This window comes from Sceloporus undulatus, chromosome 1, assembly GCF_019175285.1.
Source record: "Sceloporus undulatus isolate JIND9_A2432 ecotype Alabama chromosome 1, SceUnd_v1.1, whole genome shotgun sequence".
NCBI classification, from domain to species: Eukaryota; Metazoa; Chordata; class Lepidosauria; order Squamata; family Phrynosomatidae; genus Sceloporus; species Sceloporus undulatus.
This window is the reverse complement of record NC_056522.1, coordinates 38,166,789-38,187,290: the sequence shown is the minus strand read 5'-3', so window position 1 is coordinate 38,187,290 and position 20,502 is coordinate 38,166,789. Positions and strand designations below refer to the sequence as shown.

At 39.5% G+C, this 20,502-nt stretch overlaps 1 protein-coding gene across 1 annotated transcript in view; it reads left to right on the top strand.

The window, feature by feature from the left end:
* USH2A (usherin) overlaps positions 1-20,502 on the top strand; it is a 665,459-nt gene that overhangs the window by 488,990 nt on the left and 155,967 nt on the right. The window contains 1 exon segment of the mRNA XM_042475774.1: positions 16,110-16,272. Coding sequence (XP_042331708.1) covers positions 16,110-16,272 — 163 coding nt within the window.

Genomic DNA, 20,502 nt, shown 5'->3' with positions numbered 1-20,502 from the left:
CAATCAAAAATGCAAAAGCTACCTTCTGTTTCCACTAAGATAAAGTTTTCAGATTGGCTTCAGGAAATGTAAATGTTTGTCATACAGTGTAATCCAGAACCTTATACAGTAAAACAATAAGTTCAGTCTTTGGAAATGTAGGTATAAGCAACTCTAGTGGGCATCTTCAAAGCTGAACAAAACAGAACACATAAGGGAACCTAAGGTTAGAGCACTATAGAAGCTGATAAAATTTCATTATTTTCTTTGTTTTACTTTGTGTATGTATTTTAGTAGGTAGTTTTATCATTCATATAAATTATGTTGGAGACTGATGTCCTTCAATTATCCACTGAGCTAATATAGGATAACAACATACAGTTGCTTTCCAATGGCTCATTACTTTAGTTCAACTCAAAATAAAACTTCACTGTTCTTGGAGAGCAAATAAAGTGCCACAGAACTAAAAGTGAGTAAATGTCCCTGTTCTGGGTGGGTGGAGAGAGGGCAATGGCATCACTAGGGTTGGTATCACTTCAGTGACGTAACCCATGCTGTCAGTGGGCCCTCAGGAGTAGATCAGGCTTCTGTGGAAATGAAAGGCTCCAGTCTGCTTGCCATAGCACCCAAAGGGACTGTCTGGCTCCCAGTCTGTTCCAGTCTATCATTATAAACTGTAATTTGACCCTTCTTGCAGGAGGACCCAGATGATAAAATCAGCTCAATTCAAAATAATATATTTTAATAATGACTTTTGCTAGATTCACATTATTTGATGATGGCTTGTTGAAAATCCCTGATTAAAAAAAACAAGACATAAGAATCTGTGGCCTGATCCAGACCAGCGCTTTGGGCTGGCCTGGACATGTAGTAGCCCTGCAACCCTACTATGTGGCGGTGGCGTAACAATGGTGGTGCCCCGTGTATACGGGGGTGCAGCCATTGTGAAGTAAGTGCCCTGCAGCGTCCGCATAGTGCTATGCATCGCTTATGTCATGAGTGCACCAATAGCGCACTCATGACATCACTGTGGCATCGCACAAAGAACCCAGAAATTCCAGGTTCTTTTTGCTCCGCAGTGTCGGCACGCCGTTTGGGGGCTGTGCCATCCCTGAGAAGCAAAAATGGGCGCTGGCAGACCGCTGTATCTTGGCAGTCTGTCCCGTGCCTAATTCACAGAACTGCTGGAAAGTGTGAGGTGAATGATATTTAGAATTTATTTCATAGGAGTGAGAACCAGCGTGGTGCAGTGGTTTGAGCATTGGATTAGGACTTTAAGGGACAAAGGTTTGAATCTTTACTTCATCATAGAAACTTACTGGGTGACGTTGGGCAAATTACATTCTCTCAGCTTCAGAGAAAAGCAAAATAAAACATTCTCTGAACAAATCTTGCCAACAAAAAATCAAGAATAGTTTTCCTTAGGGTCACCATAAGTTCAAAATGACTTGAAGTCACATGACAATAACAGTCATGCAGGCTAATATAATTATCTTTGAACTGGATCCAGCTTTCATGTCTATGTGCACATTAACTCTCTTCCACTATCCCTGTGCCCCAGTCATTTCCATGAGTGACGGAGAGATCTACCTTTGAATTCATCTCCTGCCTGCCTTGAAGAGGAGAACTTATAAGGACTAAACCATCTCTGTGTGTATCTTCCTCAATTATATCTGTCTGACTCAGTGATTTTCTCTTATTTCCAGAATGCTATTATCTGATGGCAATATGTGTTGCTTGAGATAACAACAACAATGACTACTTACAATTATATCATTTTTATTATTAATAATTATTAAGTATTTTATTCATTTACATCCCAACTTCCTCCCAAATATGGGACTGCAGACAGCTAACAACATAACTAAAACAATACAGATTAAAACTGTACAAAATTTTGATAAATGTATAAACTCATATAAAGTTATCTTAAAAGCAATTAAACAACTTATCAGGTTAAAACATTAACAACTTTAGAATTCTTCAAAGATTATATGTACTATAAAACATAAAATCAGAGGGATGCAACAGTTTTTTGGGGGGTAGGGTTTTTTTTGGTGTGAGGACAAACAGGGTAGCATTTATATTTCTAGAGTTGGTCTTAAGCTGTCTAGTGTAATTCTAGTGTTAAAATATTAACTGAATTCAAATTATGTGATATCTACTAATGTAGATTACATCCTTTGTACAGAGAATAATTGGGAAAAGCGGTGTTTTACATTAGATGACTCAGAAAGGAACATATATGGCCCTATGCCCAATTACGACATCCAGATTTGCTATTCCAAAATAAAAGAGGATGAGATAATACTGACCTAGTAAGAATCCTGGCTACTGCTACACCTAAATATAAGAGGATGAGATAATGATGATCGTTACAGATTTCAGTACATTGGCTTTTTTTGGAATATGACATAATCCTGACATTACTTGAATGCATTTTGTTTTATGGGCTGATAATGCATATCCTCTGGGCTCCATACCAATGCAAATAGTTAACTGTCTTCAAATGCTGCCAAAAATGCTCTTTTGCAATTTACAGCATGTTGTAGAGGATGTTAGGAATGTACATAATAGCAGAGCCAAGCATACAGATAGGTTCTGGCTATGTTAAGGAGCGTAGGATTTTGTTAATTATGACTAACTTAGGAAGAAGACTATCACATGAGCCCCCCATTCTCACCATAATCATGTTAATGACAAGAAACACATACATTTCAGTTTGAGAATAGTCCCTATCACACACATCTGCAAACACTGTATCAGCCATTGCAAGTTTTGGACTCTCTCCATTATGCTCTGTGACCCCACTTCCCTCCCTCATTGCTTTACCAGCATGCATTTCTCTCTCTCTCTTTATCTTCCTCCCTCCCTCCAGACAATTTAGGCATTTTGGCAATGCACTTTAGGTGGGAGAAGAGAAAAGAAAATATATATATTTAAAAAAACAGACTGCTTGAGAATAGTGGGGAGAAGGGGAAGCGAGGGAGAGGATAAAACTGATACCACATGTCTGACCAATGCCAAGACTGAAGCCCAGATATTATCACACACAAATCTAATGCTATAGCAGCGATACTGGCAGCAATTGACAGGGAACGCCCATCAATGAAAAGTTGTGTGATAGTCACAGATGGAGGACAAAACAGCTACAAATCAGCCACAGCATCATCAGATAAGGTTCAGCCATAGGGCTTTGCCTTAGGGAAACGAGGAAGACCTCATTCTAGGTGGAATGGACTGTGTGCAAATCTCCAGCCCATAAGTCAAAAATGAGAGTCACCATAAGTCAGAAACTACTTGAAGGCACACAGCAGCAACAATAGACACATCTATTCTGTTTTGATCTCACTTTTTAGTGTCGTCTGATAATCTCCTAAAACTTGGAAGGGCAGCTATGAAGGAATCATATAATAAGTCACAGTCCACAGGTTCCCCTGTTGCAGCTACAATGCAGTATTTCATACAGAAAACATTCAGAGGTGGCTGTGTTGGTCATTTAACAAATACAAAAAAAATAATAATAATAAAATAAAATTCAGCCAACTGAAATGCACAACCATGAAGTGTAGCCTGTGGACTGGGACTTCAACCAAGGTACAACAGTTGTTTTTCTTCTTTAATTTGGACTGAATTCATGTTTTACCTCTCCATCACCAAAATGTTCCTGATGCAAAAACATGGAGACTTCTTGAGGAATCCATTGTTCTCTGCCTACAAAGAGACCTGTGACCTCACTGGAATGGAGATATATTGGATTGCAAAAGAGGGGTCCCTGTTGAGATGCAAATGGACTTTAAACTTTCTGAAATTTGAAAATCTCCCTATTGCCGCATGGTCAAAAGGAGGAGGAGCCAGCCTGCAAAAGATATCCTCCCCATCATAACATCTTAAGGACTGAAACAACATGCAGGCATCTGACTAACTTCTCCAATTGTTTTTTCCCCCTCTTGTTTGGTTTGTAACATCTTGCCTGATGAAGAAGCCCATGGAGCTTTGAAAGCTTGCAACAAGTATATTTTGCATTTCAGTTGGCCAATAAAGTTATCACTGATGGATTTTGTTTGTATTTGTTAAATGGCCAAGACAGCTACTCCTGAATGTGTTATATATGAAATATGGCTACTGGGAAAGAGTTCTATGGATACCATGGTGTGCTAAAAAAGACAGATGAATAGTTCCTAGATCAAATTATGTTTGAACTCTCCCTAGAACCTAAGATGATTAAACTGAGGCTGACCTAGTTTGGAGTATCATGAGACAGGTATCACTCACTGGAAAAGGTTATAATGTTCAGCAAATTTAATCAAAGAAAGCACAACTCTGAGTTCACAGGAATGGAGCAGGGCTATTGATGACCAGGGCTCTTGGAGGTCTCTCATTCTTAGGCGGGATACAGACCGCCGCTTTGAGGCGGTCTCCCGCCGGTGCCATTTGCTCCGCGTGGGAGCCGCAGCAGCCAAACCGCGCGGCTCCCGCGCGCAGCAAAAAAGAAGCTCCATTTTGGAGCTTCTTTTTGCAGCGCCTTTATGATGTCGTGAGACGTCTGGATGCCATGCGTCCAGTACGTAAACATGGCGGCCCCCATGTGGAAGGGGCGCCGCCATGTTGTACGTATTCTATACGTACTAGGGTTAGGGGGTGCGGAAGCACCGCCCCTTCCTAACCCTAGTACGTATAGAATACGTACTATATGGCGGTCTATATCCCGCCATAGTGTCATCTTAAGTTGAAATTGAGTTAATGACAATGACCACAATTTAGGAAGCTTTTTCTTAGATACATAGTGGAAAAAATAATGTTGACAAAAGTGTTCTTAGGAAATATCCTAGAGTAATAACAATTGGATGCTGCATTAGGTGTTTTACACGGAACTAGATAGATTAAGAAGGATTAGCTATTTGATGCACATTGGCTACAAAAATGTGGGTGCAATTTTTTCCATTTTGGTGGTCTCAACTCTGGGCAAGAGGAATGGATTGTATGTAGATTTCCAGCCAACCTAGTGGAATAATAATTCCCTATGAAGACTTTCCAGGTGCTTTATGTATTTGCTTAGTTAACTTCCTCCTTTATACCTTGACATTGCAGTGCCAAGGCTCACCTTCCTCTCTGATCTGCATCCTTCTGCTAGCTAGAAGCCCGTAACCTAGATTAAATGTTCCTTGATCTCTCTAAGTAAGTGAAAAGAAATAATCCTCTCATTTCAGATCAATCTGACAACAGCCCCATTGGTTAAGAATTTCTGTCTTCATTTCCAAGATCATACATTCCCTCTCTCTCTTTCTTCCTCCCTCTCCCCCCCCCCCCCCCCCCCCCTCTCTCTCTCTCTGTGTGCCTGAATGAGAGACTGTGAGCAACTGTGGTTGGTACTTAATTCACAGTGCTTAAAGTTGTCACCAGGGGCAGTGCCTGTCAGCACAACCGCTGGGGTCCAACAACCACTGCAGCAACTCAAACGAGCCCTGTGGTTAAATCAGACCTTTTTAGCAGAGCTAGCAATTTTAGAAGCAGAACTGTAGTTCCAAAGGCAGCTGAGATAACAGCAGCTGGATGTCTTCCAGGAACTGAAGCAATGCAGGAACCTCCGGGGACACACAGCAAACCGATGCCAGACTTCTTCCGATAAACCACCAGAGAGGATAAGTCTCCCGAAGTGCTCTTTATTCACAGTGCTATAATACAAATACAGATCTCTCCAAACTCCACAACGCATACCAAACCAACTGCTACTACAAACCCACAAGCTATCACTTCCAACCCCTGGGTTTATATAGACTCCAGACCATGTGGTCTCCCAAACCCAGTGAGTTCAGGTGTGTAACCATGACAAGTGTCCCCTGTGTAATCCAGACACATTGTTTCATCATCCCTGGCTACGTGCATCTAAACACTAAAGTGTCCTTGAGCCAATGAGCATCAGCTGTGTTAATCAACCTTGGCCTTCTGCTGAATGCTCATGGTCAAACACACACACATCAAGCATTTCCCTGTGTGCTGTGTTTTAACCCTTGACACTCTGACAGTGCCTAAGTCTCAGGTTTGGGCCCAGAAACCTCCGGGCGTGCAGTAACCCTGAAATGCCAATCCTACATTGGATTCAAGTAAGCCACAATCCAGAACTGAGTTTGCTTACATTTATAATAAATCAGAATTAATTTTGGAAAGTACTGTTACTGGACTTAGGTAAGAAAGGTTCCAGAAGTGCAACTGTTGTTGTGTGCTTTCAAGTTATTTCTGACTTATGACCCTATAATGGGTTTTCTTGGTAAGATTTGTTCAGAAGAGGTTTGCCATTTACTTTCTCTGACGCTGAAAGAATATGAGTTGCCCAAGGTCACCCAGTGGGTTTCACAGTTGAGCTGGGACTCGAACCCTGGTCTCTAGAGGCATAATCCAACACTGAAACCACTGCACCACACTGCCTCTCAGACAATGTTTTAAATGCATCCAGATTGGGTCCCTCCAGGGAGAATGACAGCATATAAATGAAACAAATAAAATAAAATTATAAATAAAATAGTAAGTCCTGAGTATTATATGATGATTTTATGGTGACTGAAGTTGTTCAGTCCCACATATTACTTTTAAAACAGCACTTCTGCTTTTCAGCAAAACAGGTTTTCCTTCTAATTTATGTTATTTTCTGATAAAAGAATCACAGGAATGTGTAGATTGCTTTGTTTTGCTGATTGATTGCATTAAGGGCTTGGCTTCGTGAACTGTGTTAATTTCTATAATTTTCTTTATCTTCTGCTCAGTTTGATTGTTAGCCCCTCACCTGTTTAAACGTAATTACAACAGGAAAATATAAAAGTTGTAATATCACTGCTTGGCATGCTTGAAATAACTCAGTGGCGCTAATCATGTGAATAATATTAGTGCCTAAAGGACTAACAATACAGAACTATAGCAAGGCTGTTTATGCACTAGTTAATAGCCTTCCACTAATACAGATAACACTCACTCTAGGACCATCAATCTGCCAAAGAATAGATAAAGATTTTTTTTTACTGCCATACATTTCAATTAAACTTATGAGTTGGTGGCTGTATATAAAGGTAAGACACAGTAGTCTGTAGTTTAAAATTTATTCTCATCTGGACTTAGATGTATAAATGGATGGCCTGTAGGTGTAGATATGTAAATTTAAGAGAAAGGTGGAGGATTATGAAAATAACCAAATTTGTGCCATTAGAAAGCTGGGTCAGTATTCTATATCAGCTACTTAGGCTTCAACCACACTGCAGAAATAATCCAGTTTGACACCACTTTAACTGCTATGGCTCAATGTTAGGAAATTCTGGGAACTGTAGTTTTGTGAGACATTTAGCCCTCTCTATCAGAAAGGAATGGTGCCACAACAAACTACAATTCCCAGAATTCCATAGCATTGAACCATGGCAGTTGAAGTTCTGTCAAACTGGATTATTTCTGCCATGCAGATACAGCCTTAGTGAAGTATACTTACCTAGATTTACTCATCCATAACTGTTCTGTGTTCATGATTGCTGCTTAGTCACAATTGGTGCACTATTGCCATGACTGTATCTCCTTCCTCCCACACCTAATTTACCAGGCACTCACTGCATGGAGAAACTGAGGTCTATTCTGCTGGCAATTAAACATGGATGAATGATGATTTTATCTGGTTTGGGAGTGGTCAAACCAGGAGAAATTATTTACTTAAGCATACATAAGTAAGTAAAGATAAAGGTAAAGGTAGTCCCTAGATATAAATGTCTAGTCGCAACTGACTGTAGGAGGTGGTACTCATTTCCATTGCTAAGAGCCAGTGTTGTCCGAGAACCACTCCAGTGGTCATATAGGCAGCATGACTGGTTTATGTAACTGGTTTATGTAATAGTGGCGCGTTACAGACCGCCCATTTGGCCCTTTCCCCACCGGATTGGGGCCTCAGCTGCCACAACGGCAGCCTTTGAGGCCCCGATCCACCGCTTTCCAGGCCGCGGGGAAGCAGCAAAAGGCCACTTCCCTGCAGCCTGGAAACGGGTGTCATTGGGGCTTCAAGCCCCAAGGACACCCGGAGATGGCCAGGACCAAGAGAAAGGGGCCACTCGGCCCCTTTCTCATTTCCTTCATTGGCGCAGCTGTGTATAGGCTGCGCCAGCAACGCAAATCTTGGAAGGAGCTCCGAAACGGAGCTCCTTCCTGCGCCACCAAAAGAGTGCCCCAGGCGCTGTTGTGCAGCGCAACTACGTCACTTCCACGCAGCCTCGTTTGGAGGCGGCGCGGTCATGACGTAGTCATGGCAGCGCCCATCTGTATAGGGCGACGCCATTTTTTACGTGCTCCGCGTGTATTAGGGTTAGGGGCATCAGGAAGTGATGCCCCTTTCTAATCCTAGTACGCATGGAACGCATACTTTTTGCCCGTCAGGAACGGGCCAGTGTTACATAATTAAGTAGCTGATATCAAATAGTTCTGGTTCTAGTTCAGGGGTAGGCAACCTTTTTGAGCGGGAGCCAGGTTGCTGCCCCTCAGACAACTGGAGGGCCGAAGCTAAAAAATAAGCAATTAAATAATTTTTAAAAATATTAATTAAATAAATAAACTGGGACAAATGTAGGACAAAATTTTCAAATGGAGGACATGTTTTATATAAAATGGAGGACACGCAAAAAAAATTGCTGATTTTTTTAAAAAATGTTAATATAAATGCATGTTTCGGAGGCTTCTATAGACAATTGCCCTCCTTGCCCACCGCTTGCCCCCCTTGCCTGCCACTTGCCCCCCCCCCTTGCCTGCCTCCTGATAAGCCAAAGGCCCCACGCCCTCACACGAGAGGCCAAAGGCTCCGGCGGCAAGGCCTTGCCGGGCCGCATCCAGCCCATGGGCTGCAGGTTGCCTACCCCTGTTCTAGTTCTTTCTTCAATGTGCATTTTTTTTATTCTGTGGTACATTTCAGCATCTGAACTGGTTACAGAATCAGATCCCTTAATAGATATTAAAACTATGTCCCTCTCATTGCCTCAGATCATTCATATCAAATTAATCTGCTTTATGATGGATCAGTTCACTGGATCCATCTAGGCTAGTACTGTCAATTGTGACTGTTGGCCTGTCAATAAGGTCTTAGGAGGCTTTCATTGAAGTTCAACTGAGACCACTGGAATACAAAGCATGTATCCTTTAGGTTAGGCCAATTCCATTTGTAGATTACAACCCCCTTCCCCTAATGGTCACTTTAATGGTCAAGAGCCAGACTGACAGTGGCCAAGGCATTTCTAGCACTTGCCATCCAGTACAAGGAGAAAAGGCATGATTGTTCCCCTCCAACCTTTATACACACACACACACATTTACATATATGCACACACACATATCAAATTTAATCTTTAATTGGCAAGATAGATGATATATTTAAAAACACTTTTATCATTCAGGAATAGTTAAAAAGGAGTTATATATAAAACTAGCCAAGCATGGCAGACATTTCACCTGCCATATCACATAAGACAGCAACCAACTGGTGATAAAAAATTGCAGTATCCAGTGGTGTTTAGTGACAACATGTCCAACAATGCTTTTGTACTTGAGAGAAATACTAAGTTGAGTACCCTTCTTCATGGAGTTTACTTTATTACTTCATAGAATCATAGAGTTGGAAGAGACGCAAGGGCCATCCAGTTCAACCCCCTGCCATGCAGGAAATCTGAATCAAAGCATCCCCATAGCATAACTCGTGTTGTAGTGGAAAGTCCCTCAACACTCAAAAGCAACCTTTGGTGTTGAAGATAACAGTGGGTACTTGGTATCAACCAAAATCAAGTAATTTTCTTTGAAAGAGCAGAACTGCTGTCTGATAGCACAAAACCACTATTGGAAACCAGTCTGAGGTCCCATCTGTACTATAAAATAGGTTAACAATCAGGAATGACAGTATAATTCCTGAAAAACCTGAGGAATTTTTATTTAAGGGAAATCTAGAAAACTTTCAGTAGACAGTAAATCTTTGCCAGGTTTTCCCTTCACTCCTTCCTTTATTTTCTTTTACATTCTCATAGTTTTATCATTTATATATTTTTGCTGGGGGGGAAACAGCCTTCTTCTGTGTATATATTTGTCAATGAAAGAGAGCTAAGTATCATCATTTTTAACATTACTCTAGGGTCAAGATTTAAAATCAGTTTGGTGTAGTTAGATTTCAGGTTAAAAATTATAGAATTATAGTACATTTATTGATAGAAAGGTAGTGGCACTTCATATGTACAGGAGCTGGCCTTCCCGCAAAGAACTAATGATTTTGATGTGTCATAGCATAGTACCTGTATCTAGAGAGACACAAAATATAGTAACATGTCCTATCTAAACAAAAACAGCCTGTCTCCCAGTGAAGTCCCATCAGTACAAAACACAAGAGAATTTCAAGTTTAGAATTCAGAATATTTGCATACAGAGAGAGGAAATGTCTTAACAATTGAGCTGTATGATTCTGCAGAAAACAATTATTCAAGTAACCTGATCCCAAACTGTGTATGACTTCAGGGCTTTAAAGGCCACAAAACCAGCAGTTTAAATTGCTGGAAACAATACAGCAGCCAGTGAAGGTTCCAGATTACTTATCCCAGTCAGCAGTTTAGTTGAAGCACTCTCAACTATTTGTAGTTTCTGAACACTTAACAAAGGATGCCCTGCATACAGCACATTATAGTAAACCCAACTGAGATATAACTACATGTCAGTAGATGCTTGATCTGTGTGCAGTTGTTCTATGAGTTGCAAACCACTTAAATGCATGGGGGAAATTTCAAAACAAAGTACCTTCCAGTTCTGTAATGACTCTGCCCAACGTAGACTTTTTGCTTGCTGTTTTTGAGTAAGTAGATTTCTTCCTGTTTCATTTGAATCTTACTTGAGCTCCTGTTTAGGCATCATAAATCTGGGCACAAATAGATAAAAGGGGGACTAGGATCATGCTTAACCTTCTACCACCACCCTGCAGTTGGTGTTCAATATGTGAAGAGAGGCAGTCCTCAGGGTCCAGTTGCTCACAAATCAGGATTCTGTGGGGAACCTCCATGAATTGAGACTTGTCTCATCACAAAGTCACATTCAGAGGTCAATGGAAACTGTTCTGGAAGGGAGCCAAGCTATTGCACTTCATCTCCTTATGTCTTAACTAAACTCAAATCCATGCACTTGAATAAGGCTTGAATCTTCTTGAGTGTTGGTTTTTTGTTTTGTTTTGTTTTGTTTCGCATTTTGGTTAATTCATGACTTCAGCTGCTTCTTTGTTCATGTCTCTTGGCTTGTCCCTTGATCCTGATTTACTCTTCATTTCTTCCAATTGAATGTCTTCATTTCTCTTAGTTCCTGGCTTTTGTTCACCTCCAGGCAATTGCCCAGAACCCAGTCCTCAAATAAAGGCATTGGTGGTCTCTACTGACTTGTACATATTGAGGCTCAGAACTAGATCTGGGGGCATTCTTCTTCTATAACTTCTTATATGGCATTAATTGTGCCTTGGAACCAAGAGGGCTCTGCTGACCTTGATTGACATAACATTTTGGACAGAATTTGTAATTTGGAGATACTTTGACCTCTAGTAAAGAAGAAATGTAATTTCTGAAGGTGATTCCTGAACCATTTCATGATAATTTGGAGGGAGGGTGTTGTCATTGTGATGCCCTTATTTCCCAGTATTGTCAAAGACTAAAAAGCCTCTGAGAGACTGTAGTTATTTGACCTCAAATGGTGGACCAATCCCTGCAGCCTGCTGTCAGCTTTCCATTTTGGAGAGAGATTGAGAGGGGGAAGGCCTTCTTTCAATACCGCTATTGTTATAACTTGTGTCCCATTGAAACAGTTGGGGTGCAAAGTATGCCCTGAGAAAATACAGCACCATGAGGAAGCCTGACAACAGTTTGCTTAGTTTTAAAAAAAATGTTTTGATTTTCCACATTTCACATCACTCCAATATTCTTTGATAACTGTTTAATAATAATTTATTTACGAAGTAGAAGACCAGTGTAGAAAACAGTGTTGGATGATATTACATGTGTAAGTTAGGGATGTAAATCCTCACTAATTTTCCTCCCAAAGGACACAGTGAGTAATTTTAGCCATTTTCTTCCCATTGCAACAAAGTCTTCAAAAACTGCACTGTTTCCAAAAACTGTTCATAGTTTATAATTTATTCCATGCAGCAGTTGTACATTTTTTGAAGGCAAGAATGACTTTTTCTAAATAGGAAACAGCTTTTTCTGTGCATAGAAAAAGCTGTTTCCCACAAACTCAGACACACACATAAAAAATCCTACATGTGAATTTTGTCCAGAACAAATCCTATATTGTGAATATTCTAATCAGTCCAGGATTCTCCTTATCTGTGAAGTCCAACATTTTGGCCATTTTTCAGAAATTATCAAACATTTTTCCATCTCTAGTGTAAGTGAGAATGGGGTTGGGATTGTTTGCTCTAATAAAAATTATGAGAGTGATTGTGGCTCATCTCTAAGGTGACATCAGTAAGATATCTTTTAAATATCTATATTACACTAGCAAATATCTATTCCATCTAGACATAATAACTATTCCTTGTAAAATGAGATGAATGAAAATTCTGAGATTATGTTTTACAGTGATTCAGTTTCCTCTTCAGTTTATGGTATTTACATACTATACTAGTCTGCTTGCACAGGTTCAAGCATATAAATAATTATTTGATTATTCTAGCAGATACTTCCTCCCAATAACACCCAGAAAGAAGTCTTCAGTTAAAAGGCCTATTCAAAAATCATTTCCATGCACATTTTTCTGGAAAAAGAACAAATATATAAACTGTACAAACAAGATTCTTCATCTTGTTTGAAGAATCATGGTCATAAATAAGTGATCATATGCTACAAAAGAAAATTCCATTTGTGTTAATAGAAAGAAACAACATGAGTGCTCATGTTAGGGAACTATCCTTTGTTTAGTTATAGGTTTTCAGATCACATGTCTCCTTTCTGAAAAACAAAAATATGAAATACTATAATAATAATAATAATAATAATAGCGCCATAGCCATGTTATCTAAATTTCAAAACAAAAAACAAAACAAACCCCCAGGAACATTAGATCTTTTGTGGAAGTATGGGGGATGATTCATATTAACTAAAAATCTAAATATGCTTCTAGGTAACTTAATAACATTGTATTAAATGGAAGCTGACAGATACTGTGTGTTAAGAATGGATAGTAATAACCTGAATCTCTAAAATGTTGGTGTGTTTTTTTAATTTTTCTGTTATACTTCAAATTGGCCAGACTATCTGTTGGATTTAAATTCTTACAGACACCACCTAGCATTCTGTGTTCTCTGTTTGCAGACAATAGCCATGTCAATTAAATATAGTAGGTACAAGTGAGACCTGTACCAAGTGTTGCAGTGGGAAGTGTTGTTGTTTAGAATACTAGAATACTAATCAGACAGACTTGCCTTCCTTTACGATATTTCATCCCATGCTGGTGGCACAGTGGTTAAATGCCCTGGTGGCACAGTGGTTAAATGCTTGTACTGCAGCCACTCACTCAAAACCATAAGGTTGTGAGTTCAGTACCAGTGAAAGGGCTGAAGCTTGACTCAGGCTTGCATCCTTCTGAGGTCACTAAAATGAGTACCCAAATTATTGGGGGCAATTAGCTTACAGTTGTAAACTGCTTAGACACTGTAAGTTCAGTATGAAGCGGTATATAAATGAAGTTGTTTGTTTTTGTTTTTTGTGGTTAAATGCTGGTACTGCAGCCACAACGAGTTCAATCAGAGGATTCCAAATCGACTCAGCCTTCCATTCTTTCATAGGTTGGTAAAATGAGTACCCAGCTTGTTGGGGGCAAGTGGCTTACAGATTATAAACCGTTTAGAGAGTGCTGAATTCACTATGAAGCAGTATCTTCCATTTTCTTCCCCAGTGGTCTGCATTCTTTGTCTGCTGAACGTCTTCAATCCTTAATATTTGTTTTGGGATTTTTCACCCTACTCATTGTTCTAGATACTTTTTTGTACTTCCACATACATTAGGTTTGCTTCAGGTCACATTGCTGCTTCTATCTTGTATATGAATTGTCACATTTTGTCTATATAAGGTTCATCTGAACTCAAGAAATCGAGAGAATGATAATTATATTCCATATGAGGAATGCATCATAGTGGTTTGAAAAACATGAAAGATATTGTGAAGTCAAAGGTTTCACGGCCAGCATCCATAGTTTTTTTGTGGGGTTTTTTGGGCTATGTGGCCACGTTCTGGAACAGTTTGTTCCTGATATTTTACCAGCATCTGTAGCTGGCATCTTCAGAGAATGCTGGCATGGAAGTGAGTGGGAATATATATAATAATAATAATAAATAATAAAAATTTTATTTGTATACCACCCTTCTTTCAATCAGGGCGGTGAACAACATCTATCAAACAATACAATACAATATAAACAAAACACAACATATTACAAATTTAAAATTACAATTAAAACCAGTTCTGGCCAGCATGACCACTGCTGTCGGAGGAGGGGAAGACTAACTGGAGCCTGTGTCTGGGAATGCGATCTTAAACAAGAAGGTTTTTAATTCCTTCTTGAAGTGGGTTAGGGAGGTGGCTGAGTGGAGCTCTCCGGGCAGCGAGTTCCAGAGGGTCGGGGCCGAGATGGTGAAGGTCCTCCTGGCTGTGGAGGCCAATCTTGCCCCAGGGACCCTCAATAATTGCTGCCCAGAAGTTCTGAGTGTGCGGGGCGGATTGTATGGGGAGAGGCGGTCCTCTAGGTAACCTGGGCCCAAGCCATTTAGGGCTTTATAGGTCATAACCAACACCTTGTATTGCGCCTAGAAGCGAATAGGCAGCCAGTGCAGATCTTTAAGCACAGGTGTTATATGGCTGGCCCTGGATATGCCAGTGACCAGTCTGGCTGCCATGTTTTGTACCAATTGTAGCTTCTGGGTTTGGTACAAGGGTTGCCCCATGTAGAGCGCATTGCAGAAATCCAATCGAGAGGTTACCAGAGCATGTACTGCCGTTTCAAGGTCCCTCTGGCCCATATACTTCATGATCTTCAGTTGAGAGAAAGCAATTTACATGTTAATCTGTGTGTTGGTCTGTTGTTGAATGGCAAGACCTCAAGGTGTCTATTTAGTAATTAATGATCCATTGTCTGCTTGAAAACTCACCTGACCCTGGGTAGTTTTCATTTGCACTTGCTAGATCTTGATTTTGGTGTTTTTCAGGACTGGTAGCCAAACTTTGTTTACTTTCAGAGTTTCTTCTTTCCTGTTGAAGTTGTCTAGGTGTTTGTGGATTTCAATGGCTTCCCTGTGCATTCTGCCCTGATAGTTGTATCATCGTCCAGAATTTCAGTTTTTTTCATAGAGCATTTTAGGCCCAGGGTGGTTTATAACATGTTCTGTTACTGCTGACTTTTCTGGCTGACCCAGTCTGCAGTGTCTTTCATGTTGCTTGATTCATTTTTGAACACTGCGTTTGGTGTCCCTACATAGACTTATCTGCAGCTGCACAGTATGCAGTAAACTCCTGTGGCCATGAGAGGATCTCTCCTGTCCTTCGATGAGTGCCGCATTTGTTGGATTTTCTTGGTTGGTTTGTAGATTATTTGGAAGTTGTGTTTTCTCACCAGTTTCCTATTCTGTTTGTGACTCCTTTGATGTATTGTAAAAATATCTTCCCTTTGGATGGTTGTTTTTTCATCACTCCTATGGGTTTACCATATATTGTTCAGCTGCAGACAAGTCTACATAGGGACCACCAAATGCATTGTTTAAACATGAATCAAGGAGCATGAGAGACACTGCAGACTGGGTCAGCCAGGAAAAAAAACCACTGAAATTTTGGACCATGCCAACAACTCTCAGGTCAGAATTCTTACCCAGAGACCTCTAGTGTAAACTCCATGATTCCAATACAATTAAGCCAACTGTGTACTGTGAAAGAGTTGTTACAATTTAGTTGTTATGTAAATTGTCCTAGACAATCTTGGATTAGTAAATAGATTTAGGCCAACATTATCATCCTGGAATTTATATACATGTTTTCTTTTGATGTTGTTTTAAAGGCAAGTTGATCATGTTCTTATAATGTCTAGTGTATCTAATTTATTTTTTAAAATACTTTTAGGTATGCTGTAATGGGATACTGCACAACAGTACACCAGGTTTCCAGTGCTGTGAGGACAAATACCTCCATATTAATACATCAGGTGTTTGCTGCGGTGGCCAGATGCATGCAGTGCAATCAGACTATGAGTGTTGTGGTGGCTATTACACAAGGGTAATGGCAGGTGAGAAATACATTCTTTAAAATCCTTGACAGAAATAAACCTATGCAGTATGAGCTGTATTGCAGTTACAGATTTATACCTAGTGTTACAGATCCATAACTGGTCTGTATGATTGGAAACCTATGAAAATGCTATCCCAATGTGATTTAAGAACAAACAGCCAGTTGTGTAAAGGAGCTTCCTGTTGGACTCAAGGAATAGCATATTTCCACCCCTCCTACCAGGAAGTAGGCCTGCAGCAGCCAGAAGTGTGGCACCTCTTGCAAGTCCTCTTCATAGCCTCACTAGCTGGTGGGGAATAGTGGAAATATTGTCTTCTTTCTGCCCTGATTGAAAGATGAATGGGCCTTCTCAATCCAACTGCTGGCTGGATAAGGGCTGGGGCTGGGGCCAAGAGACATTACTTAGTTACATCTCTGTAACTTAGTAGTTAGTCTAGGATACTGGAGTATGTCTTTAGGAGGAAGGAATGTGTATTTATATCTTACTGTGAGTTTTAGATAAGCAGTGTTTCTGTTTAACCACAAAATGAGAATCCATGCCCCTGGGCTCCGGAGATGTTGCTTTGCTGGCCATGTGGCAGAGGCCAGAATTAACTGAGCCAGCATGTTCATGCCATGTTGAGAGGGATGGGGGTGGAAGAGAGCCTATTTAAGGCTTCCACTCCCTCCCCTCAGTATCTTGTGCATTTGTTCACCCACATACCCATCTCTACACCAGTGTGAGTTTACTGGTCGATTTTCATAGAATCATAGAATCACAGAATCATGGGCCTCACCCTCTATTCCCCTCTACTGCTCTCCAGCACCCTCCCATACTCACAACCACCATCCTTCAGTCTCGCACCAGTGCCATCCTTCATCCTGTTCCCCACAGGTACCAGCTCTCTTTTGCTCCTTCCTTTCTTCCTTAAGATAATGAAGGAAAGAATTGAGAAGAAGAACAAAAAAACCATCCTTACCCTAACTCAGACTTCCTCAACCTGTTGCCAAATATTTTGGACTTTTCTTGTCAAGTACACCCAGCATGAGTGCTGAGTGCTGAAATCCAAACCATGTGGAAGACACTAGGCTGGGGAAGCATACTATAGCTACATTGACCTGGCCAAGAAATAGGAATGTCAATTCTGGGACAATTAACCATTTCTCCAGCCTCACATATGCTGCCCATCAAAAGGCAATTCCACCAGGAGACCTAAGGTCACATTCAAAGAGTAAAAGAGCAGAATGATCAGGATAACCAGATATCCTCTTTTTTTCTGGAGATGTCCTACATTTCAACCTTCTGTCCAGGAGAAAGTCCCAGTGTCCTCCATTTTGAGCATTATTTGTGATTAGTTTTTTTTAATGTATTTGTAAAGAGAGTACATCTAGTGGCACATAGAGAGCACTGGCTGTTTAATGCACACATTTGCAGACAACTGTGAGGTCAGGAGCTAAATTGACTGCATTACCCATGGGTTGGCACGAATTCCCTGTGCTCAAAAGTACTTTGAATTTCTGCCAAGCTATGCAACACATCCTAAATTCCAATGCTTTCAAAAGTCATTCATATATCACAATAGTAGAATGCTTCCCATGATGTCACCCAAATGAGGGGAAAATGCTGTCCCACAGAATTAGAGGAGTCTGTGGCTGGTCTCATTAATCTCAATGTACTAAAATAAGAAGATTTTCTAGGACCTCTTGACCCTTCCACTGGTCTCTCTTAACCAGCTTAATTCTGTTTACCTAAGGAAAGGAAAGAACAGTGACACAAATCATTTTGTCTCTAAAAGAAACTCAGATCGAATAACCAGTTGTCAAGTGGTAAACATTTCTATACAGTTTGCCAGCAGATTTGTGGGGTTGTTTTTTTAAAGAGTTATTTACTACTTAACTTCTTCCCCTTTTTTCTTAAAGGCAGTAACAAGAATCTTGGTCACTTTTTTCCTCCCTCTTTTTTATAAATATGCTAATAGCTCCAAGAGGAATGTTAATGTGGGTCATACTTTGATAAGGATAACAATTAACTGGTAAGACTGTATGGTAGTTTTCAGAGAGAAAACATTTTCAAGCTTGGCTTGGAATGGATCCCATTTTGAGAGGTTAATGAGAAGGTTACTGATCCTTTGTGTCTTATGTCTAATGGTCCTTTTTATAAAAATAAAATAAAATAAAAATCTGTATTACTTCCAATTGATGTAACTCACATAGCCTGTTGAAGGCCTTCCTCTATTCAGTCATGAAATTAGATTCTGAGGAGAGCAGAGAAATGTGGTTAAGTATCTAAACAGATTATATCTCTTATACTCCAAAGATTTGTTCTCATCTTTTTGGTTTATTATTGACTTCATTTGATAATGATATTTATACAAGACACTCTTGGCATGCATATTTTCCAGATGTTATTTGTCCACTTTAAATGATGAGGAAAATGTACTTAAAGTACTTTACTACTAGCATGTATCTTACAACTCAGGAAAGTAGTAGTATTGTTATCTGTGAATGGAGAGCAGAAGGCACAGATACAAATCCCAGAGCAAAGTTGGGAGGGATGAATTTCAAAAATATAATAAAGTAAATAATATTAACATTCATCACACTTCTCCATCTCCCTTGGGTTTTGTAGAGAAAGTGAACAATATTCTTCCTTGAATGTCATCTCAGAACATTGACTTCCAGCAAGGTGACTTATATGTGAGAATTTGGGACATATTTTTTTTCATTCTCAGCAAGAAAAATATCTCAGCACATTGAGGAAATGATCAATTGACATTTTTCTCATTTCAGAAAATATGAAACATGGTGTCTTTGCCAAAATAAATAAATAAAATACTGGTATGAAAATATTTTTGCATAGAATATACCGTGTTCTGCACACAATATTTTTTTGTTCAAATGATCTTTTTTGCAAGAAATAATAATTAAAAAAACAGAAAGAGAGAGAGAGAGAGAGAGAGAGAGAGATAAGCCCCAAAATGTGAAAAGAAATCTTTGGAAAATGAACAAACCCTTTTCTAGTTTCCAACATCAGGAGAGGCCATTTTCTTGGTCCCTCCACCGTAGCAAGTAAGGTTGGTGGGGACAACAAAGAGGGCCTTCTCAATGGCTGCTCCTAGACTCTAGGATAATGCCCCCCCTCCTTTTGGCCTTCCATCAGCAGACTAAGACATTTTTATTCAGACGGTCTTTCAAAACTACTGTTTTTAACTACTTGTAACTTCTTAATTGTATATTATTCATTAACTCGAGACTGAATTGTTTTAATACTGTAAACAGTTTAATTCTATTTTAATGTTAACTTTTTGTATGTTTTATTTGTATTGTTCTTTTGAATTGTGAGCCACTTGAAATCCTAATGTGGGGATATAAATAGAGTAGGATATAAATAAATGCAATAATAATAATTAATTAATGATTTAAATTATTCATTCTTGTATGTATGAATAAAAAATCCAGATATTTATATTTTTAGGAAGAATGCATGTGCACAGTGAGTAGTTTGGATAGCAGCATCTTCAGTGCTTTTCTTGTTGAATTACCAAGCTGCTTATTAAACTCTGAGGTGACATTGTTGATGTAGAGGAAGCATCAGAACAGAAAATGAATTATAATTATCAAAGTGAATTTTAGAAATGGGTAAACAGAATAGGAAGGATGTGGAGGCACAGTATGCAATATTGTGCTAATGATAATTTCTTAATGCATATCCAGACACACAAATATTGAAACAACATGCTTGTGTTTTTAACCTAAAGACACAGTGTGCTGTGACATGTGGGAGAAGGAAGTAAAGAGGCAACCAGTGTGATATTAGGACACTTGAGTATGTGGTTTTCCCTGCCACCTGAGCAAAACAAATATATGGCTTTAATTTATTTCATAATAGGTGTGTAGTAGCTCAACTAGCTTAGCTATTGAAGAATTTGTTGGACAATTGAGAACATTGTTCCAAAAACAGACTGTTTGCATGAGTTCTAGTTGGGAAAATTGATTCCGGATTCTAATTACAATAAGTATCAAAAGGATGCCATGCACTATAAAATGATTTGTCTACATCTAGATTATTAGATCCTTTGATCTGATAGATTAATTTTTCCATCAAAGCCAATTTACCACACTTGAGAAATCCAGCTTTCTAAAGATAATTGCTCTTGCATCCTTTTGTTGTTTTCAGAATGCCTGGCAACCATGAAAGGTAATAATAATAATAATAATAATAATAATAATAATAATAATAATAATAATA